The sequence below is a fragment of the Acomys minous genome (assembly GCF_964271855.1).
Source record: "Acomys minous genome assembly, chromosome: 6".
In the NCBI taxonomy this organism is placed as follows: domain Eukaryota; kingdom Metazoa; phylum Chordata; class Mammalia; order Rodentia; family Muridae; genus Acomys; species Acomys minous.
The window spans coordinates 87,002,284-87,019,650 of NC_140487.1; the positions used below are offsets into that span (position 1 = coordinate 87,002,284).

At 54.9% G+C, this 17,367-nt stretch overlaps 1 protein-coding gene across 7 annotated transcripts in view; it reads left to right on the forward strand.

Moving 5' to 3' along the window:
* Positions 1-17,367, forward strand: part of GLIS1 (GLIS family zinc finger 1) — a 196,424-nt gene that overhangs the window by 123,095 nt on the left and 55,962 nt on the right. For all 7 annotated transcript variants that reach the window (XM_084785566.1, XM_084785568.1, XM_084785570.1 and 4 more), the window contains one exon: positions 1,225-2,125. In XM_084785566.1, coding sequence (XP_084641692.1) covers positions 1,225-2,125 — 901 coding nt within the window. The remainder of the gene's footprint in view (positions 1-1,224; positions 2,126-17,367) is intronic.

Genomic DNA, 17,367 nt, shown 5'->3' on the forward strand with positions numbered 1-17,367 from the left:
GGCTCTGAGCCTATAGCCAGGCCTGTAGCAACTACATCCAGGTCTCTCTCATCTTCAGTCTTCCGGTGACAGGCGAGCAGGGGTGTTTCTGCCTATATGGACAGGTCTCTGCGGAATTCCCTAATTTCCCTAGATATGGCCTCCTGGGAAGAGGGTTGAAAGGCTCTCTGCCACTGGTGAAACTGTGGACCACTCACATGGAAAAGGCAGCCTCTGTGGCCAGCCCGCACCCCACCATCCTGCCATCCCCATCATCGCTGAGGATAGGGGTCCCAAACTTGTCCAGAGTGAAGCAATTTGCCTGAGTTTGCCCATCTAGAGTGGAGCAGACCCCAACCTCAGACCCCAGCCTCAGACCCGGTCTCCCATCTCCCGTATGTTTCTCCCCAGAACTGCAGCTTCACGTACTTACATCTCAGCTCAACATTCTAGGCCACCCTGCTAAGAATCTTGATCCTCACTGTGCCTGTGCCTCAGGTCCCCACCCAGTCACACCAGCTATAGGAAGAGAAGCTGGGTAGGGCCAGATGTCATTAAATAAAGGAAAGAGTACAGAAATTAAAAACTTAAGGGGCATTTAAGTCGAATTTAAAGTGCTGCTGGGCCGGAAGACTCCTCAAAATGCCACCCATAACTTTCTGCCCATAGATCTCACTTGAAAGGCATGGGTGGGGGGGGGGGATTGGGTGGATGGGGTGGGGCTGGAGAGATGGCTCAGAGGTTAAGTGCACTGACTGCTCTTCCAAAGGTCATGAGTTCAAATGCCATCAACCACATGTTGGCTCACAACCATCTATAATGAGATCTGTATCCATAATAAATAAATAAATCTTTAAAAAAAAAAAGAAATGAAAAGAAAAGAAAGTCATGGGGGGAGGGTAGGGCCGACCCCAGGGAAGTAGGGGAGGCAAGCAAGGTGGTGACAAAAGAGGTGCATGGGCCAGGTTCCGGCACAGGGCGTCCTCATCCACCCCATGGTTAGCCTTCTGCCTCTTTTGCCTCCTACATCTTTCTCCAGGCCGTGTCCTTTTTGCTTCTACACTTCTCTTCCTCTTCCCGGCCCTTGGCACAACCAGTCCTGGTTTTCCTATCCTCCCCTTCTCCCTTGGACACCCCCCTCCCCTCCCCCGCCAGATCTCTGCCTCTGCTTCCCAGGGGCGCTGCCTGACCCTCAGCCCTGGAGAGTGCCTACCTTTCATAATTACTCTGGCTACTGTCTTCCAGGTCACCCAGACCTCAGGCCACATATGTGAATGGCAGCCTCCCAGCGGCTCAACACATCAAGCAAGAAGCCCTACCTGACTACCAGGCCATGGCCAGCGCCCACACACCCCTGCCCACCCACTGCCGGGCCCCATCTTCTTCCACGGGCCTGCATTCAGACCTGGACTTCTCAGGCCGAGGCCTCACCAACCCTGCACCTTCCTGCTACCTTCTGGCCAATGAACCCATCTCAGGCCTGGGTCCCCAACCCGAGACCCACCTCCCTGAGGGCAGCCTGAAACGCTGCTGCCTCTTGGGCCTGCCCCCTGCTTCTTCAGCCTCCTCCTCCTCCTCACCCTGTGCCTCCTCCGACAACATCAATCCTGTCATCCACTCCTCCCAGACAGCTCTAGTCAGCTGTGTCAATGGACTCCGAAACCCACCTCTGCCAGGAGACCTGGGGGTCCCTCCCAAGCGATCACGGCCTGGGCCTGGGCCTACATCCGGTGATAGCCACGAGGGCAGCCTGCAGCTTGAAGCATGCCGGAAGTCAGGCTTCCTGAAGCAGGAGCCCGTGGACGAGTTCTCGGACCTCTTTGCTCCTCACCAGCAGGGCTTACCACCCCCCTACCCCCTGTCTCAGTTGCCAAGTGGGCCCAGCCTTGGAGGCCTAGGGCTGGGCCTGGCGGGCAGGATGGTGGCCGGGCGGCAGGCGTGCCGCTGGGTGGACTGTTGTGCGGCCTACGAGCAGCAGGAGGAGCTGGTACGGCACATCGAGAAGAGCCACATTGACCAGCGCAAGGGGGAGGACTTCACCTGCTTCTGGGCTGGCTGTGTGCGTCGCTACAAGCCCTTCAACGCCCGCTACAAGCTGCTTATCCACATGAGGGTTCACTCGGGCGAGAAGCCTAACAAATGCATGGTGAGTCTGGGCTGCCAGGCCCTTTCAGGCTCCCTGCAGGGCTGCACCACCCACTGTACTAGAAAGGCTCCCTTGGGAGCAAACAGAGCTCCCACAGAGCCCAGGGCTGTGGGGGTGTGGCCAGTGAAGAAGACCATCTGTGTTCCTGTCACTGGGAACCTTGGTGGGACTACCTTGTCCTTGTCAGGTACTCTGGCCCCCACACTGACCTATTGGATAGGTATTAGAGGTAATTTAGCAGGCCACACAGCATGATGCAGCGTGACCTCTGAACCTAAAACAAGCCTGGCCAGACTTGTCTTTTCCATGTCACCTGATGGTGGCAGATGAATGAAATGGACCATGTGGCCTCCTCCAGCACTGGCTCCTAGGCCTTCTAAGTTACCCACAGCATTGCCTTCTGTAAAGAGCTCCTGGGTCCCTAGGGTGGGCATTGAGCTGAGGTCAAGGCTTAGCATAAGCAGTGTCTGGCTGGGGTTGCGTCAAGGCTTTGGGGAGAAAGAATATATGTGTGCACATCACACAAGTTAGAGGCAGGCAACCTGGCCTCCGCCCCTTCTGACTGGTGGCCACGTCCATGTTCTGTGATCGCTATGGTAAAAAGCCCTAGCAAAGGCTGGGAGAGGGATCTTAGTTCCTGTACCTGAATCTCCCTCCAGCCACATCAGCCTGGGAATGAAGGGCTGGCCCTCCAGGGTGCTGCACAATACAAACACAGACCACCCGGACCACCCAGGTCTCTCCTTCCTAGCTACCATCCAGTAGCTACCAGTGTTTCTGGTCTGTAGAGCTGAGGGCAAGCTTTTCCCACCATGCACTGCCTGTGTCTCGCTTTCAGTTTTAGAAGAGTCTCCACGTCCTCTGTCCAGAACACATTTGTGGGGTATCGGGTAGGGACCATTGGTAATTGTGGTGTGTAAGATTATTCTCTTGAGGCCACACTTGTCCCCAGGGCTCATCTGCTGTGGCACTCTGAGCTGGACAGGCTGAGCGTGCTCGCTGGTCTTGAATCTGTTGGTTAATAGACAAGCTACAGGTGGGCAGCCTTGAGAAGAGAGGGGAGAGGGTGGGGCGTGGGAGCTATTGTGCTGCACAGAGGCACTGAGCTGGTGGAGATTTTTACTTTAATGTTTTTGGGCTTAGAGTATGCAGATGGGCGCAGGGGGCGGAGCAGGGGCAGAGGCAGGCATGGATGAGCCAGTCCTTATAGATGCTGCATCCGTGTGGGGTCTTACGACACATGGCTTAATGAAAGATGTGCCTCTTCAAGGTGGGGAAGACCAACAAGTCCTTAGACCAGGGCTGCTGGAGACAGACAGTTCCTAAAAGAGGGAACCCCAGTGTCTATATGGACGCAGGTAGTACCCTGAGGTGGCCAGCAACCTTCTGTGCAGAATCTCGGCCTCCTCCAGTGGTCCCGTGAGAGAGCTAGGCCTTCCTTGAGTCTTAGTGGGGGACCCTGGTTGCTCAAAGCAGCCCCAGAATCTCTCCTGGCCAGAGTTCTCACTTGATTCCAACTTCTATGATACTGGGGACCTAGACATGGCCCTGTCACAGTCATTGGCCTGAAGGACCTCGCACTTAGGAATGTGTCCTCAAGCCATCCGTCAGGCACCAGGCTGTGACAGCACTAGATAGGAGTTTGAAGAGGCCCAGGGAGAAAGCCCAGAGGGTTTTATGGGGCAGTGTTGATGCCCACTGGGGATTGCACCTAGTCTTTATCAGGGACCTGCGAGACCCAGAGCTTTCATATATGGAGAAACAAAGGCTGGGCTCAGATGGGTCTGTCCAGCTGCCCACACTCTTGGCTTTGCCTCTTCCGGGTTAGAATCACAGTGGTGACAGGTCAGGCAATTAGCTGCCGAGTGCCGGCTTCACAGATCCATGCGGTCCTCACCACAGTTCTGCGGATAGGTACCACTCACCCCCATTTTACAGATGAGAAAGTGGAGGCTCCGAGAGGTCATACAATTGGCTCCAGGTCAAACAGCCAGTCGGAGAAGCAGCAAGATAACAGAGGCTCAGAATCAGAAAAGTAGTAATAAAAATAAGTTGTCCATAATTACACCACAGCTAACTGCTGCAGTGGGACTGATCCAACGTCCCCGTCTGCCGCAGCGCCCTTGATAATTTAGATCTGTTAATTTAGATGCTTCTGTGGGGCCTGCAGGCTGGCACTGCTCGGTGGGGCCATCTGCAATAGGAACCTCTGTGGAGCCCCACCCCAGGCTGCTCCTGCCCATGGTGGTGAGAGTATGCTGATGGAGTTAGGTAACCAGGGCAACAGGCCAACCCCCCCCCCGGGCCACACCCAGGTGAATAGCAGCAGCTCCCATCCCTGTAAAATTATTAATTTCTCATGACAGGCCTGTGCTACTATGTCTGTAATAGACAAAGGAATCTTGGACCTGAGTCCTCTGGAGGACAGGAAATAGATGAGACGTTTTGATTGAGGAGTAAATGGCCCACTAAAATAGCAGTTAATCCTTTTATTATCTCCCCAGCAGCATTTCCACAGCTTTCATGAGGTAAGCTTCCTTCGCCCCCAAATAACTGCAACACTCCCACCCCCACCCCCGCACTGGCAGCTGGTTTAAATTTAGCCTGTGGAGCCTCTGCTCTATCAGGTACCAGGCAGCCTGGGTGTGGAGAGAGGCGCCTACTCCCCACCACTACCCTTTAGTCCTGAACTCTGCTAGCCTCCAGGTAACCCTGCCCTGCCTGGCCAGTCCTGCCCTGTTCAGTACGCAGCCTGAGGAAGCTTCTAGATCTCTCTGCAATATCCTGTTGTGCTTGATGTTGCTCCCCTTGTCTCAGTCTTATTAAATCCGGGCCTTCATCTGCGTTACCATAACAAGCCTATGTCCAACCCAAATACGGACGCGGCGCCTCGAAGACGTGGGCTTTGAAAAGATTAGTCCCCTGCTTTCTTAGGTTGGTCCCACCAGACAGCCAGAATCCTCGTTGTCTGAGCTGCAGAAGCCAGCAGCCGTGAGGCTTCTCAGAATAGCCCTTCCCTGCCATGGACTCTGTAAAACAACAGCCGGTGCCCGGAAAGATCCTTGCTATGGTGGCGAATTTTAGCAGCCCTGGGACCCTGCGTGGAGGACCGCAGAGCCCACCTAGAGTCCCACATACCTGTCTCCCAACTCGACTCTGCTGTTGGCCAGCTCTGTGTCTCAGGCAGGTGACTCTGAACCATGGAGTACTTATTTGTAAAATGAGGCAATAATAGCGCTTAACCTCTGGGGCTGCTGTTAGCAAGGTTAAAATAGGTGCTGCAAGGAGAGCGCCTGGTTTATCCCCTTCCTCCCTGTCGCGCCCTTGAGCGGTGATGTCCCTGGTAGTGGAGCCCTGCTGTGTCTTTTCTTGGTGCCGCTCCGAGCCAGATGGAATCTGCACAGGTGTCTGTCTGTCTGTCTGTCTGTCTGTCTGTACTGGTAAGCAGCTGAACTGCAGACTGTTCTCACCCTGCCCAGCTCTGGCCAGCTGCTGCCTTCTACCTTCTACACTCCTCCGCCTGCCAGTCTGGCCCAGGTGCCTGTGAATGGTGACCTGGGCACAGCCGAGCATTATGACAGCCAGAGTGAGCCAGAGAAGGCAAAAACTCAGCCCCAGTGGTTTCCCCTGACACCCACTGCCACCAGAGTTACATTTACCCCTAGTTCTCGCCTCCTTGCCACCATGCCGCAGCCGTGGTCCCTGGTGCAGGGGGCGGCGGGGGGTGGGGGGGGTAGGGTGGGGGAGGGAAGGTAAAGCTGGGGATAGGGGGCGGGGAGGGGGGTAGGGGTGGGGGAGGGAAGGTAAAAAGGGCAGGCATATTCTTAGAGTGTCATTCTTCTGCAAGGACTCAGTGTGAGCCTCAGCTTAGAACAGAGCTGGGAAAAACCGGAAGGCTCGGAGGGGCTGGTCAGCTTCCAAGGGTTGCAGTCTGTCAAGGGCAGGGACCCATAGAGCTGATAATGGAGGCGGCTTTCAAAGTCTGGGATCCTCCTCTTACATAGGAAGTCAAACTGGTACCTTCAGAGACTGGCTACTCCAGCCAAGAGTCAGCTGCTTACAAAGGAGCCGCCTACTGATGTTCACAGCCAATCAGCTCTCTCTGTTTCCTAACCTAGCTGCACCCTCCTTCTCATTGCCTTTGTACAGTCTAGATGTATAGCCCGATCCAAGCTGGTCAAGGGAGTAGGACACAATAAAAATCCTTAGGTGGTGCTGAGGAGATGGCTCAGTGGGCAAAAGTACTTGCTCCTCATGGACCTGAGTTCAGGGCTCCAGCAACATAAAATCCTCACAGGGCCACACACGTCTGTGAACCCAGTGCTGGGGACAGGGCACAGGGTGTGGGGACAGGCACAGGGTGTGGGGACAGGCACAGGGTGTGGTGTGGAGGCAGATCTCAGCAGCTTCCTGGCTAGCCAGCCTAGCCAAAATGCTGAGGCTCCGTGTTTAGCGCAGAAGTTATGAGGAAGGTAATTCTGGTGTCAACCTCTGGCCTCCACATGTAACCACACAGACACACAGACACAGACACAGACACACACACACACACACACACACACACACACACACGCATGCATGCACACAAACACACTCACACACACGCACATGTATATGCACACACACGACCCCATCCTTGGAGCATCCAAGGCACACGGACCTCATCCCACTGTGCAGATGGGGAGGGTGTTCTAGGACATAGAGATCGGCAGCCCCACTGTGCGCTTGGGAAGGGCAGTGGGAACAGCAGTGTGCGCAGGTTCACACTCAGGCCGGGACACCAGGGGTAGGATTTGAACCTAGATCTCAGCCTGACTCTAGACACATCTTAGCCACAGCTCCGAGATGGGGAATCAAGTAAATATCCAGATTTGAAACTTAACCTGTAAACTTTCAGGGACCCTTACCTGGCTGGGTCTTGGAGTCACAGAGGGGCATCAACGCTAGCCTGGGTGCTGGAGCCCTCAGCCAGATAGGAAGACAGACCTCTAAGTCACCCAGGGAGCCTGTTGGCTATGATGTGGTGTTCTTTCTGAAGGGACAAATAAGTCACCCGAGGGCAAGCTTCTGGCCCGGAGGTTGGGACGGGAGGAGTTCCTACCCAGGTGTGAAGGCTGCATGATTGAGCGTGCTTTAACACTTCTGGCCCAGGGAAGCCTGCAGCAGGAAGTCTAGAGCAGCCACACTGTTCTGCCAGCCCAGGTCACCAAGTCTCACCCTGCTGTGGAAATGGGGCCTGAGTATCACCTCATTCCAGGGTTGGGAGGTGCCTAAGTAGGGAGACCGTTTTGAGCAGACAGCTTGTGAATTGGCACCCATAAGTGCCTGTGGTACCAGCCTCTCCTGGCATCAGGTCAGTTCCTCATCCACCTCATTAGCCCACAGAGTTTCAGCAATCTTGTGCTGCTTGCCTCCCTCCCCTCCCTCAAGGCTTTCTCTCTTCCCCGGCTCCTACGGGCTTTGTATTCAGCCACTTCTTTAAGGCCTCTAGGCCTTGGCTTCTGTTTTCTGTGTCTGCAATGCAAGTTTCCCAACCCTTCACATCCCAACACAGCGCTTCCTGCCTTGTTACTTCCCCGCGCCTGCTGTTGGAGCTTCTTGGTGTGGCCAGTTCTCCCAGAGACTGTATTACTTTTCCCAGGGCTGTGACAGAATGCCTGACAAAAATCATCTTAGGAGGCGAGCTTCCAGTTTGAGAAGGTAATCAGGCCTCATGCAAGGAAGTCGTGGCGTGAAGCAGCCTTTAATGCTGCTGTGAGGTCAGGATGCAGAGGGATGTGAATGCTGGTACCCAGTCCACTCAGGAGGCAGAGGGATGTGAATGCCAGTACTCAGTCCGCTCAGGAGGCAGAGCGATGTGAATGCTGGTGCCCAGTCTGCTCAGGAGGCAGAAGGATATGAATGCTGGTACCCAGTCAGGAAGCTGAGGGATGTGAATGCCGGTACCCAGTCCACTCGGGAGGCAGAGGGATGTGAATGCTGGTACCCAGTTCACTCAGGAGGCAGAGGGATGTGAATGCTGGTACCCAGTCAGGAAGCTGAGGGATGTGAATGCCGGTACCCAGTTCACTCAGGAGGCAGAGGGATGTGAATGCTGGTACCCAGTCAGGAAGCTGAGGGATGTGAATGCCGGTACCCAGTCCGCTCAGGAGGCAGAGGGATGTGAATGCCGGTACCCAGTCCGCTCAGGAGGCAGAACGATGTGAATGCTGGTACCCAGTTCACTCAGGAGGCAGAGAGATATGAATGCTGGTACCCAGTCAGGAAGCTGAGGGATGTGAATGCCGGTACCCAGTCCGCTCAGGAGGCAGAACAATGTGAATGCTGGTACCCAGTTCACTCAGGAGGCAGAGGGATGTGAATGCTGGTACCCAGTCAGGAAGCAGAGGGATGTGAATGCTGGTACCCAGTCCACTCGGGAGGCAGAGGGATGTGAATGCCAGTACCCAGTCCACTTGGGAGGCAGAGGGATGTGAATGCCAGTACTCAGTTCGCTCAGGAAGCTGAGGGATGTGAATGCTGGTACCCAGTCCACTCGGGAGGCAGAGGGATGTGAATGCCGGTACCCAGTCCACTCACACCTTTTTATTCAGTCCAAGGCCTTGGCCCATGTAATGGCCCACATTCAAGGTGGGTCTTCCCTTCTCATTAGCATCCCTAGAAGTGTGTTTCCATGGTGATTCTGAATCCAGGCAAGTTGACAATGAAGATGAACCCTCATAGAGACTGTGGGCCTTGGTGGCAGATGAGAATAGTCTACTTGGTAGGTCATGGGCCTTTCTGCCCCGGCGGGACCTAGTGTTGTCACATCTGCTCCCTTGGCTAACACTCAGAGCTTTTCTACAGGGACACCTGTACCTGGAAGCTGCCCTCGGCATGTGACTGGTGCAGGCCTGGCTAAACCCCTCAGCCTCCATTGTCTTACCTTCAAAGGGAGGTGACAGGGTTGTCGTGTGGCTTTCTGAATGGGGTGGAGAGAGTCCCGAAAGGGACAGGAAAGCATGTTGTACAAAGGATTCTGTTACAGGCTGGCCTCCTTAAGCCTCTGCCTGCAACCCTAACACCTGCTCCTCCATACCTGCACCCTATGCCTGCCTGCTGCCAGGCTCAGCCCCTCCCAACACATTTTAATTCAGAGATACTCAGAACCCATGTGAAAGCCCCTCCTGTACTCCCAGCCCTCTGGAGGAGGACACAGATGATCCTAGGGGCAAACAGGTTTGCTAGACCAGCTGAATCAGCAGGCTCTGCTTAGCGAAGAGACCCTGATCAGTAAATAAAGTGGGGGGTGATGGAGAAAGACACTGACTTCAACCCCTGGCACCCATACACACACACACACACACACACACACACACACACACACACACACACATACACCTACGCCCCTGAGCCAGGGGCTAGTGAGCCAGCCTGGGCAATGGCCAGTGCCTATGTTAACCTCCAGGTTCAGATCTGTACTCTGACCTTTGGCCAGCTGTGGGAGTTTGCAAGTCACACAGTTTCTCCCAGCCTGGATGGAGGGGGGCGGCATGTTATGAGAGTGAAATGGCATGTGTATGAGGAGTGGGTGCTGTGTCCTGGAGCTAGGAGGAGCTGGGATACAGGAGCCCTGGTGCTTCATATGCAACCCTCTAACTCTCTCCCTGGGAGCGGCAGGCTCAAGGGACCTGGAACACCAGCCAAGTGCTGTGAGCTCAGCATTGCTCTGTGGAATATGAAAAACATTAAGAAACACACACACACACACACACACACACACACACACACACACACACTCCTGAATCGAATTTAAAATAACAAAAGAAAAACAGCTTTTGAATTTAATGTAAACGGAATTGAAATGATTCCCTTGTTGGAATGAGAGAGCCAGATAAAATCAACAACGACTCTGAGAAAGTGTCCAGACTGCCTTTTCCAAGGGCAATGTCATGGGGATGGCAAGCTCCACAGCGAGGCATTAAACGATCCTATCTCTGCTGTGTGGCAGACGCCTGGCCAGAACTGGCATTGGCCTCACAGGGACAGCGCAGGGCAGACTTCATCAGTGTCCTGTCACTAAGTGGAGGCTGGGGCGTTGGGTTGCCGCAGACAGAAGGTGCTCCAGAGACGGGGTGGGTCCCTCTGCATGAATCTGGGGTGCTCCATACAGTCCTCTTCCCTTCTCCAACCTTTCAGCACAGCTTTACTGACACCCTGGGCCAGGTTTTGCCAGAGCAATAAGAGGGATGGGATGAGATGCCGGATGGGGCTGCAGCACAGACAGAGAGAGGACCAAGCCTTCCCTAGGGCGCCGTGAGAGCTGGGCTCTGACGGGGTTAGTAGGAACTTCTCAGGTGCGGACCAAGAGGGAAGGCGTTGTAGAGAAAGGGATTCTGATCCTCGCCCTTGGCGGGTGTGTGTCTAGGTCGAGCCGTATGCATGGTGGCTGGGAGCAGAGTAGAGATTGTAATTGGGACTTTGTAGTTTTCAGAGTCCAGTAAGCAGCTCGCAATCTGCCCCAGAGGCAGTGGCGAGTCCCTGACGGGTCCTGAGCAGGAGAGTGGCGTGATGGAGAATTGATGCTGGTGTAGGCACAAGGGAAGGGATGGCAGCAGCCAGACACCAAGGCCTTTGAAGGGGAATGGTCCTAATCCAGAGCCCTTCTTCTCAAGATCCTTCAGAGCAGCCTGGCTGGGACTGTGCCCCATGAGCAGGGCTTGGCTGGCAGCCAGCACTGGGCATCCTCTGGCTGGGCCCAGGCTGCTCAGCATCTGCACACAATTGGGCACCAGAGCTTAGTCACCATTAGAAACGATGGCCAGCACATTTACCAGTGGGAAGCGGGAGAGACATTTCCCATCACGTGGCTGGGTAAAGCTTGCACGACTTTTCTTTGTTTTCCATCGGGCCCCCACAAATAAATCTTCCTGCACTGCCAGGACTGGGGCCATGGAGGTCTGTGAGTGATTAGACCCAGCTCCACCTCCTTGCCCTGCATTCTTCCTGCATGGGTAGTGGTAGGATGAGCCACGGGTCCCACAGCGCGGGTTTGTTCCTTTACTGTTGGCAGATTTGAAAACTGAGGCCCGTGGAGAGGATTTGGCTCACAAAAGGTGAAAGAACCCATGCCTTCCTGCCTCGTCATGCCTCCTAGACAGGGTTCTGGGCCTCGTGCTGAGGGCTCACATGCCTCACTCTCAAATCCTGAAGCTCAGCATGTTTTGGGGCATGCACCGAGGAAGACGCCTCCAGGCTGTGGCACCTCATCTAGTGTCCTTCCCGGCCACCAAGCATCCCAGGAGCTGACCTGAAGGTCCAGGACATCTAGAGAGATGACCTGCTGAGTTCAAGGCAGGAGTGGCTGGCATGTGGTCACCAGAACCTTCTTTATTTTGGCAATCCGATGCTCACGACGCTGCCTGGCTGCCTCCTGGGACACCTGTTCAGCAGTGTGTTTATGTCTTGCCTTCCTGATGTGTGCTGGAGCCGTGCGGTGACCGATGGCCTTGGCTGTCAGGTCCAGAGGGCATTGGGTGGGTACAAAGATCCACACAAGCACACACAGGAGTTAATCTGCTTCCTCTATGGGTCCCAGCCTGCCACCTCACTGCTGGGGCTTCGATGTCTCTAGGTGTGACAAAACATTTTTGATCAGATGAACATCTTAGCTGTTCTGTTCCGACTCATCTGTCTCGAGACAGCACAGCACAGGGGACAGCGCGGCACAGGGGACATCACGGCACAGGGGACAGCGCGGCACAGGGGATAGCATGGCACAGGGGACAACACGGCACAGGGGACAGCACGGCACAGGGGACAGCGCGGCACAGGGGACAACATGGCACAGGGGACAGCACGGCACAGGGGACAGCACGGCACAGGGGACAGCGCGGCACAGGGGACAGCGCGGCACAGGGGACAGCACGGCACAGGGGACAACACGGCACAGGGGACAGCGCGGCACAGGGGACAGCGCGGCACAGGGGACAGCGCGGCACAAGGGACAGTACAGCACAGGGGAGTGGAGCCCATTCCCTCTCCACTTCTGTGGGCAAACGCCTGTGCCTGGAGCTGGTAACGCTGCTCCTTTGTAGCCTCATCTTTCTTTGTTTGTAAAGTGGAAGACATGGCCTCCAGCATCCCTAGATCTTCTGGAACTCTGCAGAGGCGCAGAGGCCTGGCCTGGCCAGCAAGAGGAAGGTGTCACAATGAAGGGAAAGACAGGCAGGGTCCTCCTGGACCCTGACCCTAGTTCTCTTCCGGCTACACTGGCCTCCTGGCTACTTCTCAAAACATGCTGAGCTCATTAGAATCACATGCTCTCTGCATAGCTGTTCCCTGTGCCCAAATGCCCCCTACTCTAGTCTGACCTCTGTGCACCCAAACCCTGGCGCCTGTGTCACCTCCTCCAGGAGGCCTTCCATGACCTCTAGCCCACTCTGTAGTGTTTGAGTTGGCTCCTACCATGTGGCCAGGCTCTGTGATGTTTAGCCTTTTCTTTTCTTTTCTTTTTTATTTTGTTTCTTGCTGTGTGTTCAGTGCTGTCCCCTGTCCCTGGGGGTTGAATCATACAGGAATCCCAGCATCCAGACCATAGTAGATGCTGAGCACTTCCCAACCTGGTTCCTTCATTGCTCCCTCTGTAGCACCGGTACAGAGTTCCTGGAGCATCGCATGCCAACAAGACACTGTCCCCTTTACCAGCTTGGAAACTCATCCTGGTTTTTATGATGTTGCTGCAGCTCCGAGGGAAATTTGCATTCAGGTCCCCACACGGTAGAGGCCCATCTCAGTCATTGCTTTAGCTGGTTTTATGGCCAAGGTCACAGATGGGGTTTGGGTACAATTTGGCATTAATTGGCAACAAAAGGATTTGCAGTCCAGGGATGTAGCGGGGACACAGTGTGGCACCACCTTAAGCAGCCTACTTGGAGACTGGAAGGGAAGCCAGCTGCACTGGGTGCAAACGTGCCGTCTTCTGATAGCAGAAGCTTTCCGGCTGCACCTCTGTGCCGAATCGATGACCTTGGCATCGGTCCACTACACAGATGAGGAAGTGGAGAGCTGGGGTGCAGTGTGGGATGGCAGCCCCCTTTCCCCTGTGTTCACCCCAGAGACCTAGGAGGCAGCCTAGTTATTGCTATTCCTCAGACAGTCACATGGAACTAGGTGGCCTCAGAGCTGATCCCAGCCCTTAACCTGCACCTAACGGGTTTGGCTGAAACATGAATTGGCACCATAAGCCCTGGGATTCCTCCTTGTTATCTCCTACTAGCAGGAGGGTGGCCCATCCCACAGGAAAGGGAGGGGACCAGGACCAGAGGTGGGATTAGAGGAGCCAGGGGTGGGGGCATCCTTGGACTCTGGCCTGAGCTGAGGATCTAAGGTATGTGCAGGGGGTAGACAGACTGCAAGAAATCGGGAGCTGGCACAGCCTAAAGTCTACATAAGCCCTAGACAAGAGGTTCTCAACCTGTGGGTTGTCACCTCTCTGAGGGTTGTATATCAGATATCCTGCATATCCGATATTTATATCACAGGTCATAACAGTAAGAAAATTACAGTTAGGAAGCAACAATGAAATAATTTTATGGTTGGGAGTCACCACAACATGAGGAACTGTATTAAAGGGTCTCAATAGGAGGGACGTTGAGAACCACAGTCCTAGACACTTCTGGTAGCATTGGCTGGTCTCCCGTCTTGTTCCTGCCTCAGTTTACCTGTCTAGGCTGTAGAAATGATGAACCTGCCCTGTCTGGCTTGGGTTCTTCACCTGCCCTCCAGAAGACTCTCCACCTCGAGGCTATTGTTCATCTTCCCCACGAGGACACTTGGGTGGCTGAAGCAGAGAGTGGGTGCGGTGGCAGGCATCACACAGCCGCCAATGGTGAGACCCAGGGCAGGCAGGTTCCTGCCACGCGTCTCCTGGGGTCCTCTCAGGCTTGTGCAAGGTGAGGAGGTGTTTCCCCCGACCAGCACGACCCTCACCACTGCCTCTCAGTGAAGTGGGCCCAGCTGAGTGCTGAGGAACACAGGCTGGGCTCCCGGCTCCAGTGGTTAGGAACAGTGGAGCCGCGGGCTGCCTGCAGTCAACACCTCCGCAGGAAGCTGGCTGCTTACTCCTGGAAAGCGCCAGCCCTTTAATTGTCTCCACATTGAGAACCAGGAGTGTCTGTCCCAATGACTAACTGGCGAAATCAACCAGGGACCCCCTCCCGCAGCCCACAGGGGCAGTGGGTCAGCCTTTTGAGAGCTGTCTGAGGTGGTTACTTGGGTCCAAATTAGATGCACCTGGAAGTTTGGGTGGGGGCGGGCCCGGGGGACACTCACTTCCTCTGGTAAATTCAGGATCAGTGGAGAGAGAAGGAGCCTTGGGCCTCAGGTGAGCTTGGTTGGTGGGACTTGAAGATGTGCACTTCCTGTTGGTGAAGTTGGGAAAGTGAGCAGCGCCTTGGGGGTCTTTATGGCCCTCTCAAAAAAAATGTATTTTATGAGAGCATTGGCACAAAATCAAGCAGATCAGTATCATCTTACTGACTTATGTATGTTCAGTCTGTCTCCCCAAAAGCCAAGCCTGCAAAGCCTGGGAATGTGGGAGTGCCATCTTCCCTTCCCCCGTCCCTGTTCTCCCCGCCTCTGTGGAAGAGGGGGCCAGGGAGACACCGCAAAGTCCACTGTGCGGTTCTGGTCTGTTCTCTAGATCATTTTCTTTCTTACTCCTGGGTTCTTTCTTGTCTTTGTAGCTTTTGCAAGAAAGGGCCTACATGCAGCTAAGTTGACACCTATTAGAGGATGAATGTGGAAAAATTTAAACTTGTTAACTTAACTGGATTGAACCCCAGGTTTTCTTGAAGGTTTCTGGTAGCCAAGGCGGAGAGGGCAACTTGGCGATCTTCAGAATTCCTTTTTGTCTAGGAGAGGAGGCAGACCCATCGCTTATGTGTTGGGACTGGCTTTTCCTGGGATGCTGAGCCCTTACGAGGGCTTTTGGTGGGAGCCCCCGAGCCAGTGGCTGGAGGAAAGCTGAGCAAACGGAGTTTACGATTGACACGATGCTGATGTGGTTACTAAGAAATCATTCAGCTTTGCATTCATCAGTAACTGCTTGGTCTTTGAGAAGAAGCAGAGGTGTATGGTTGTGGAGGTGACGATGCTGGTGCCCCAGTCTGTATCTCTCAGTCCATAGAGACCACTTCACAGAGGAGAAAATAAGGCTTGGAGGAGCGACCCTGGCATCAAACAGCTTAGTCTGTTCCTTGGGGTCTGATCAAACCCCCTTTTCAAGGAGCGTGGAGCCTGGTGTGCCCGTCTGCCTTAAGTAATTGGAGACACTATGATTGGCCTGGCTGAGGCAGGACATCGGAGGAGCACCAGGGAAGAGGTGAGGGGCATCCAGGAAGAAGCCAGTGCATGGTGCAAATCCAAGGGATAGATGCTTCAGCCTGGCCTGGCAAAGGAGCGGAGACACCTCTGACCGCACTAGGCCCATGTGCCCATGGGTGTTTGGCAGCCCTTATAGAGAGGAGCAGGGGCAGTGGACAGGAAGCTGCCATTCACTTCTCCAGAGCCGGCCATTCCAGGGTGGGGGTCTGTGATGCTGTGCTCTGGGTGCCTTTGGGGTCCACTCTGACAGGATGACCCGTCTGCCGGGCTCCCCTGATCCAGGTTCCTCGCAGAGGCCTAGGTGGGCTCCCTGTTCATACTTTTACTCCTCACTCTAAACAGTAGTCTTGAGTATTTGGTGTGGGGCACACATGTCTTTCAAGGATGTGACTGCATCTGGGAGGGAGCAGGGAGAGTTGATGAGGATGTGTCGTGTAGGGACCGGGGAGAGCTGTGTGAATGCCCGAGTTCCTTGAGCAGGTGGGTGGATGCTTCTGCAGGGACCAGGTGACTTGGGTGGAAGGAGATGGGCAGAAGCTGGAGACCTTGGCCCAGTGCTGGCCCAAGCTGTGTACGGTCCTGTGTGCACATGCTCCTGTGTGCAGTGGACCGCTTGTCCTCAGCAGCGAGCATCGACACAGGCAGGATTATGTGGTGATTCGCTCAGAGACCATGGGCTGCAGTGGGCAAGCAGCTGAGGGGAGCCGGAAGGCAGACCCTGAGACTCATGGAGCTGAGCAAGGCTGGAGGCAAGGCCAGAGAGGCCCAGTGAATGGGGAGGTGGCCATATACAGACGTCCTCAGGGCCCGGTGCTCAGAGCAGTCAGTGTGGGCGTGTGGGAGAAACTGTCAGAACAGTTGGCTTCTAACTAATAAGCTAGGGATAATTCCCTTTTGTGGATGAGAAAAACGGAGACACAGAGAAGTCAATCCATTTACCCAGGAACACACAGCCAGTGCTAGTGATCAGATCCGACCTCCTAGGAGAGTAGGGGATTCTGGGAGAGGCTGGGTGAGATTAATGGAGTGGAGATGGTTTGGAGTAAGAGGCTTTATAGAGGCTGGCCCTACATAGGGAGGAAGGCTGGGCTGGGGAAAAGACCTTTGCTGTGAAAGTAACGTGTGAGGTGAGGGTTCAAGGTAGCTCTCCAGAAGCTAGTGGGGGGGGGGGCTGAGGGGTTTCTAAGGTGTGGGGGTGTCTGAGCTGGGATGCTGGGCGCACCAGGCTCTCCTGTGAGAATGTCCTGGAGTCCGGGTACAAGGAAAGGCAATGTGATACCCATGGCCATGTGGGGTGGGTAATATCATTGCTTCTCTTGCCCAGTGGGCCTCCAAGAACTCCAGCATGCTCCCGCTTTCCCTGTGTCTTCCGAAGAGGCGCAGACACTTGTCCAGGACCCCTGAGCTCCAGGTAGGGAAGGGTCCCTGCAGTCCCATTGAGCCATGGCTCTGTGCATTCGTCAGCTCCAAGCCGGGTCCTCGTGTGCCCGGGTACACTCATTGACCCATCGTGATTCAGATTCACCAGCCATCGCTGGACAGCTGTTCCGTGTCCTGCCTTGTGCTCAGTGTCAGTCACTCAGCAAGGACATCTGCCTCCTGCTTCAGACAGGAAGGCAAGTCTCAAGACCCGAGCTGCTGTGGCCTGACTTATACAGCCCCCCCACCCCAAAAGAAGAGAATCAGGAGCCCCACCCAGGGGGCAGCCAAGAACAGGGACCCTGTAAGGGAAGGGGGGCTAAGGTGAGGTGTAATGGGATGCTGAGAGGTTGGGGGGCTAAGGTGAGGCGTAAAGGGATGCTGAGAGGTTGGGGGGCTAAGGTGAGGCGTAAAGGGATGCTTAGAGGTTGGGGGGCTAAGGTGAGGTGTAAATGGAT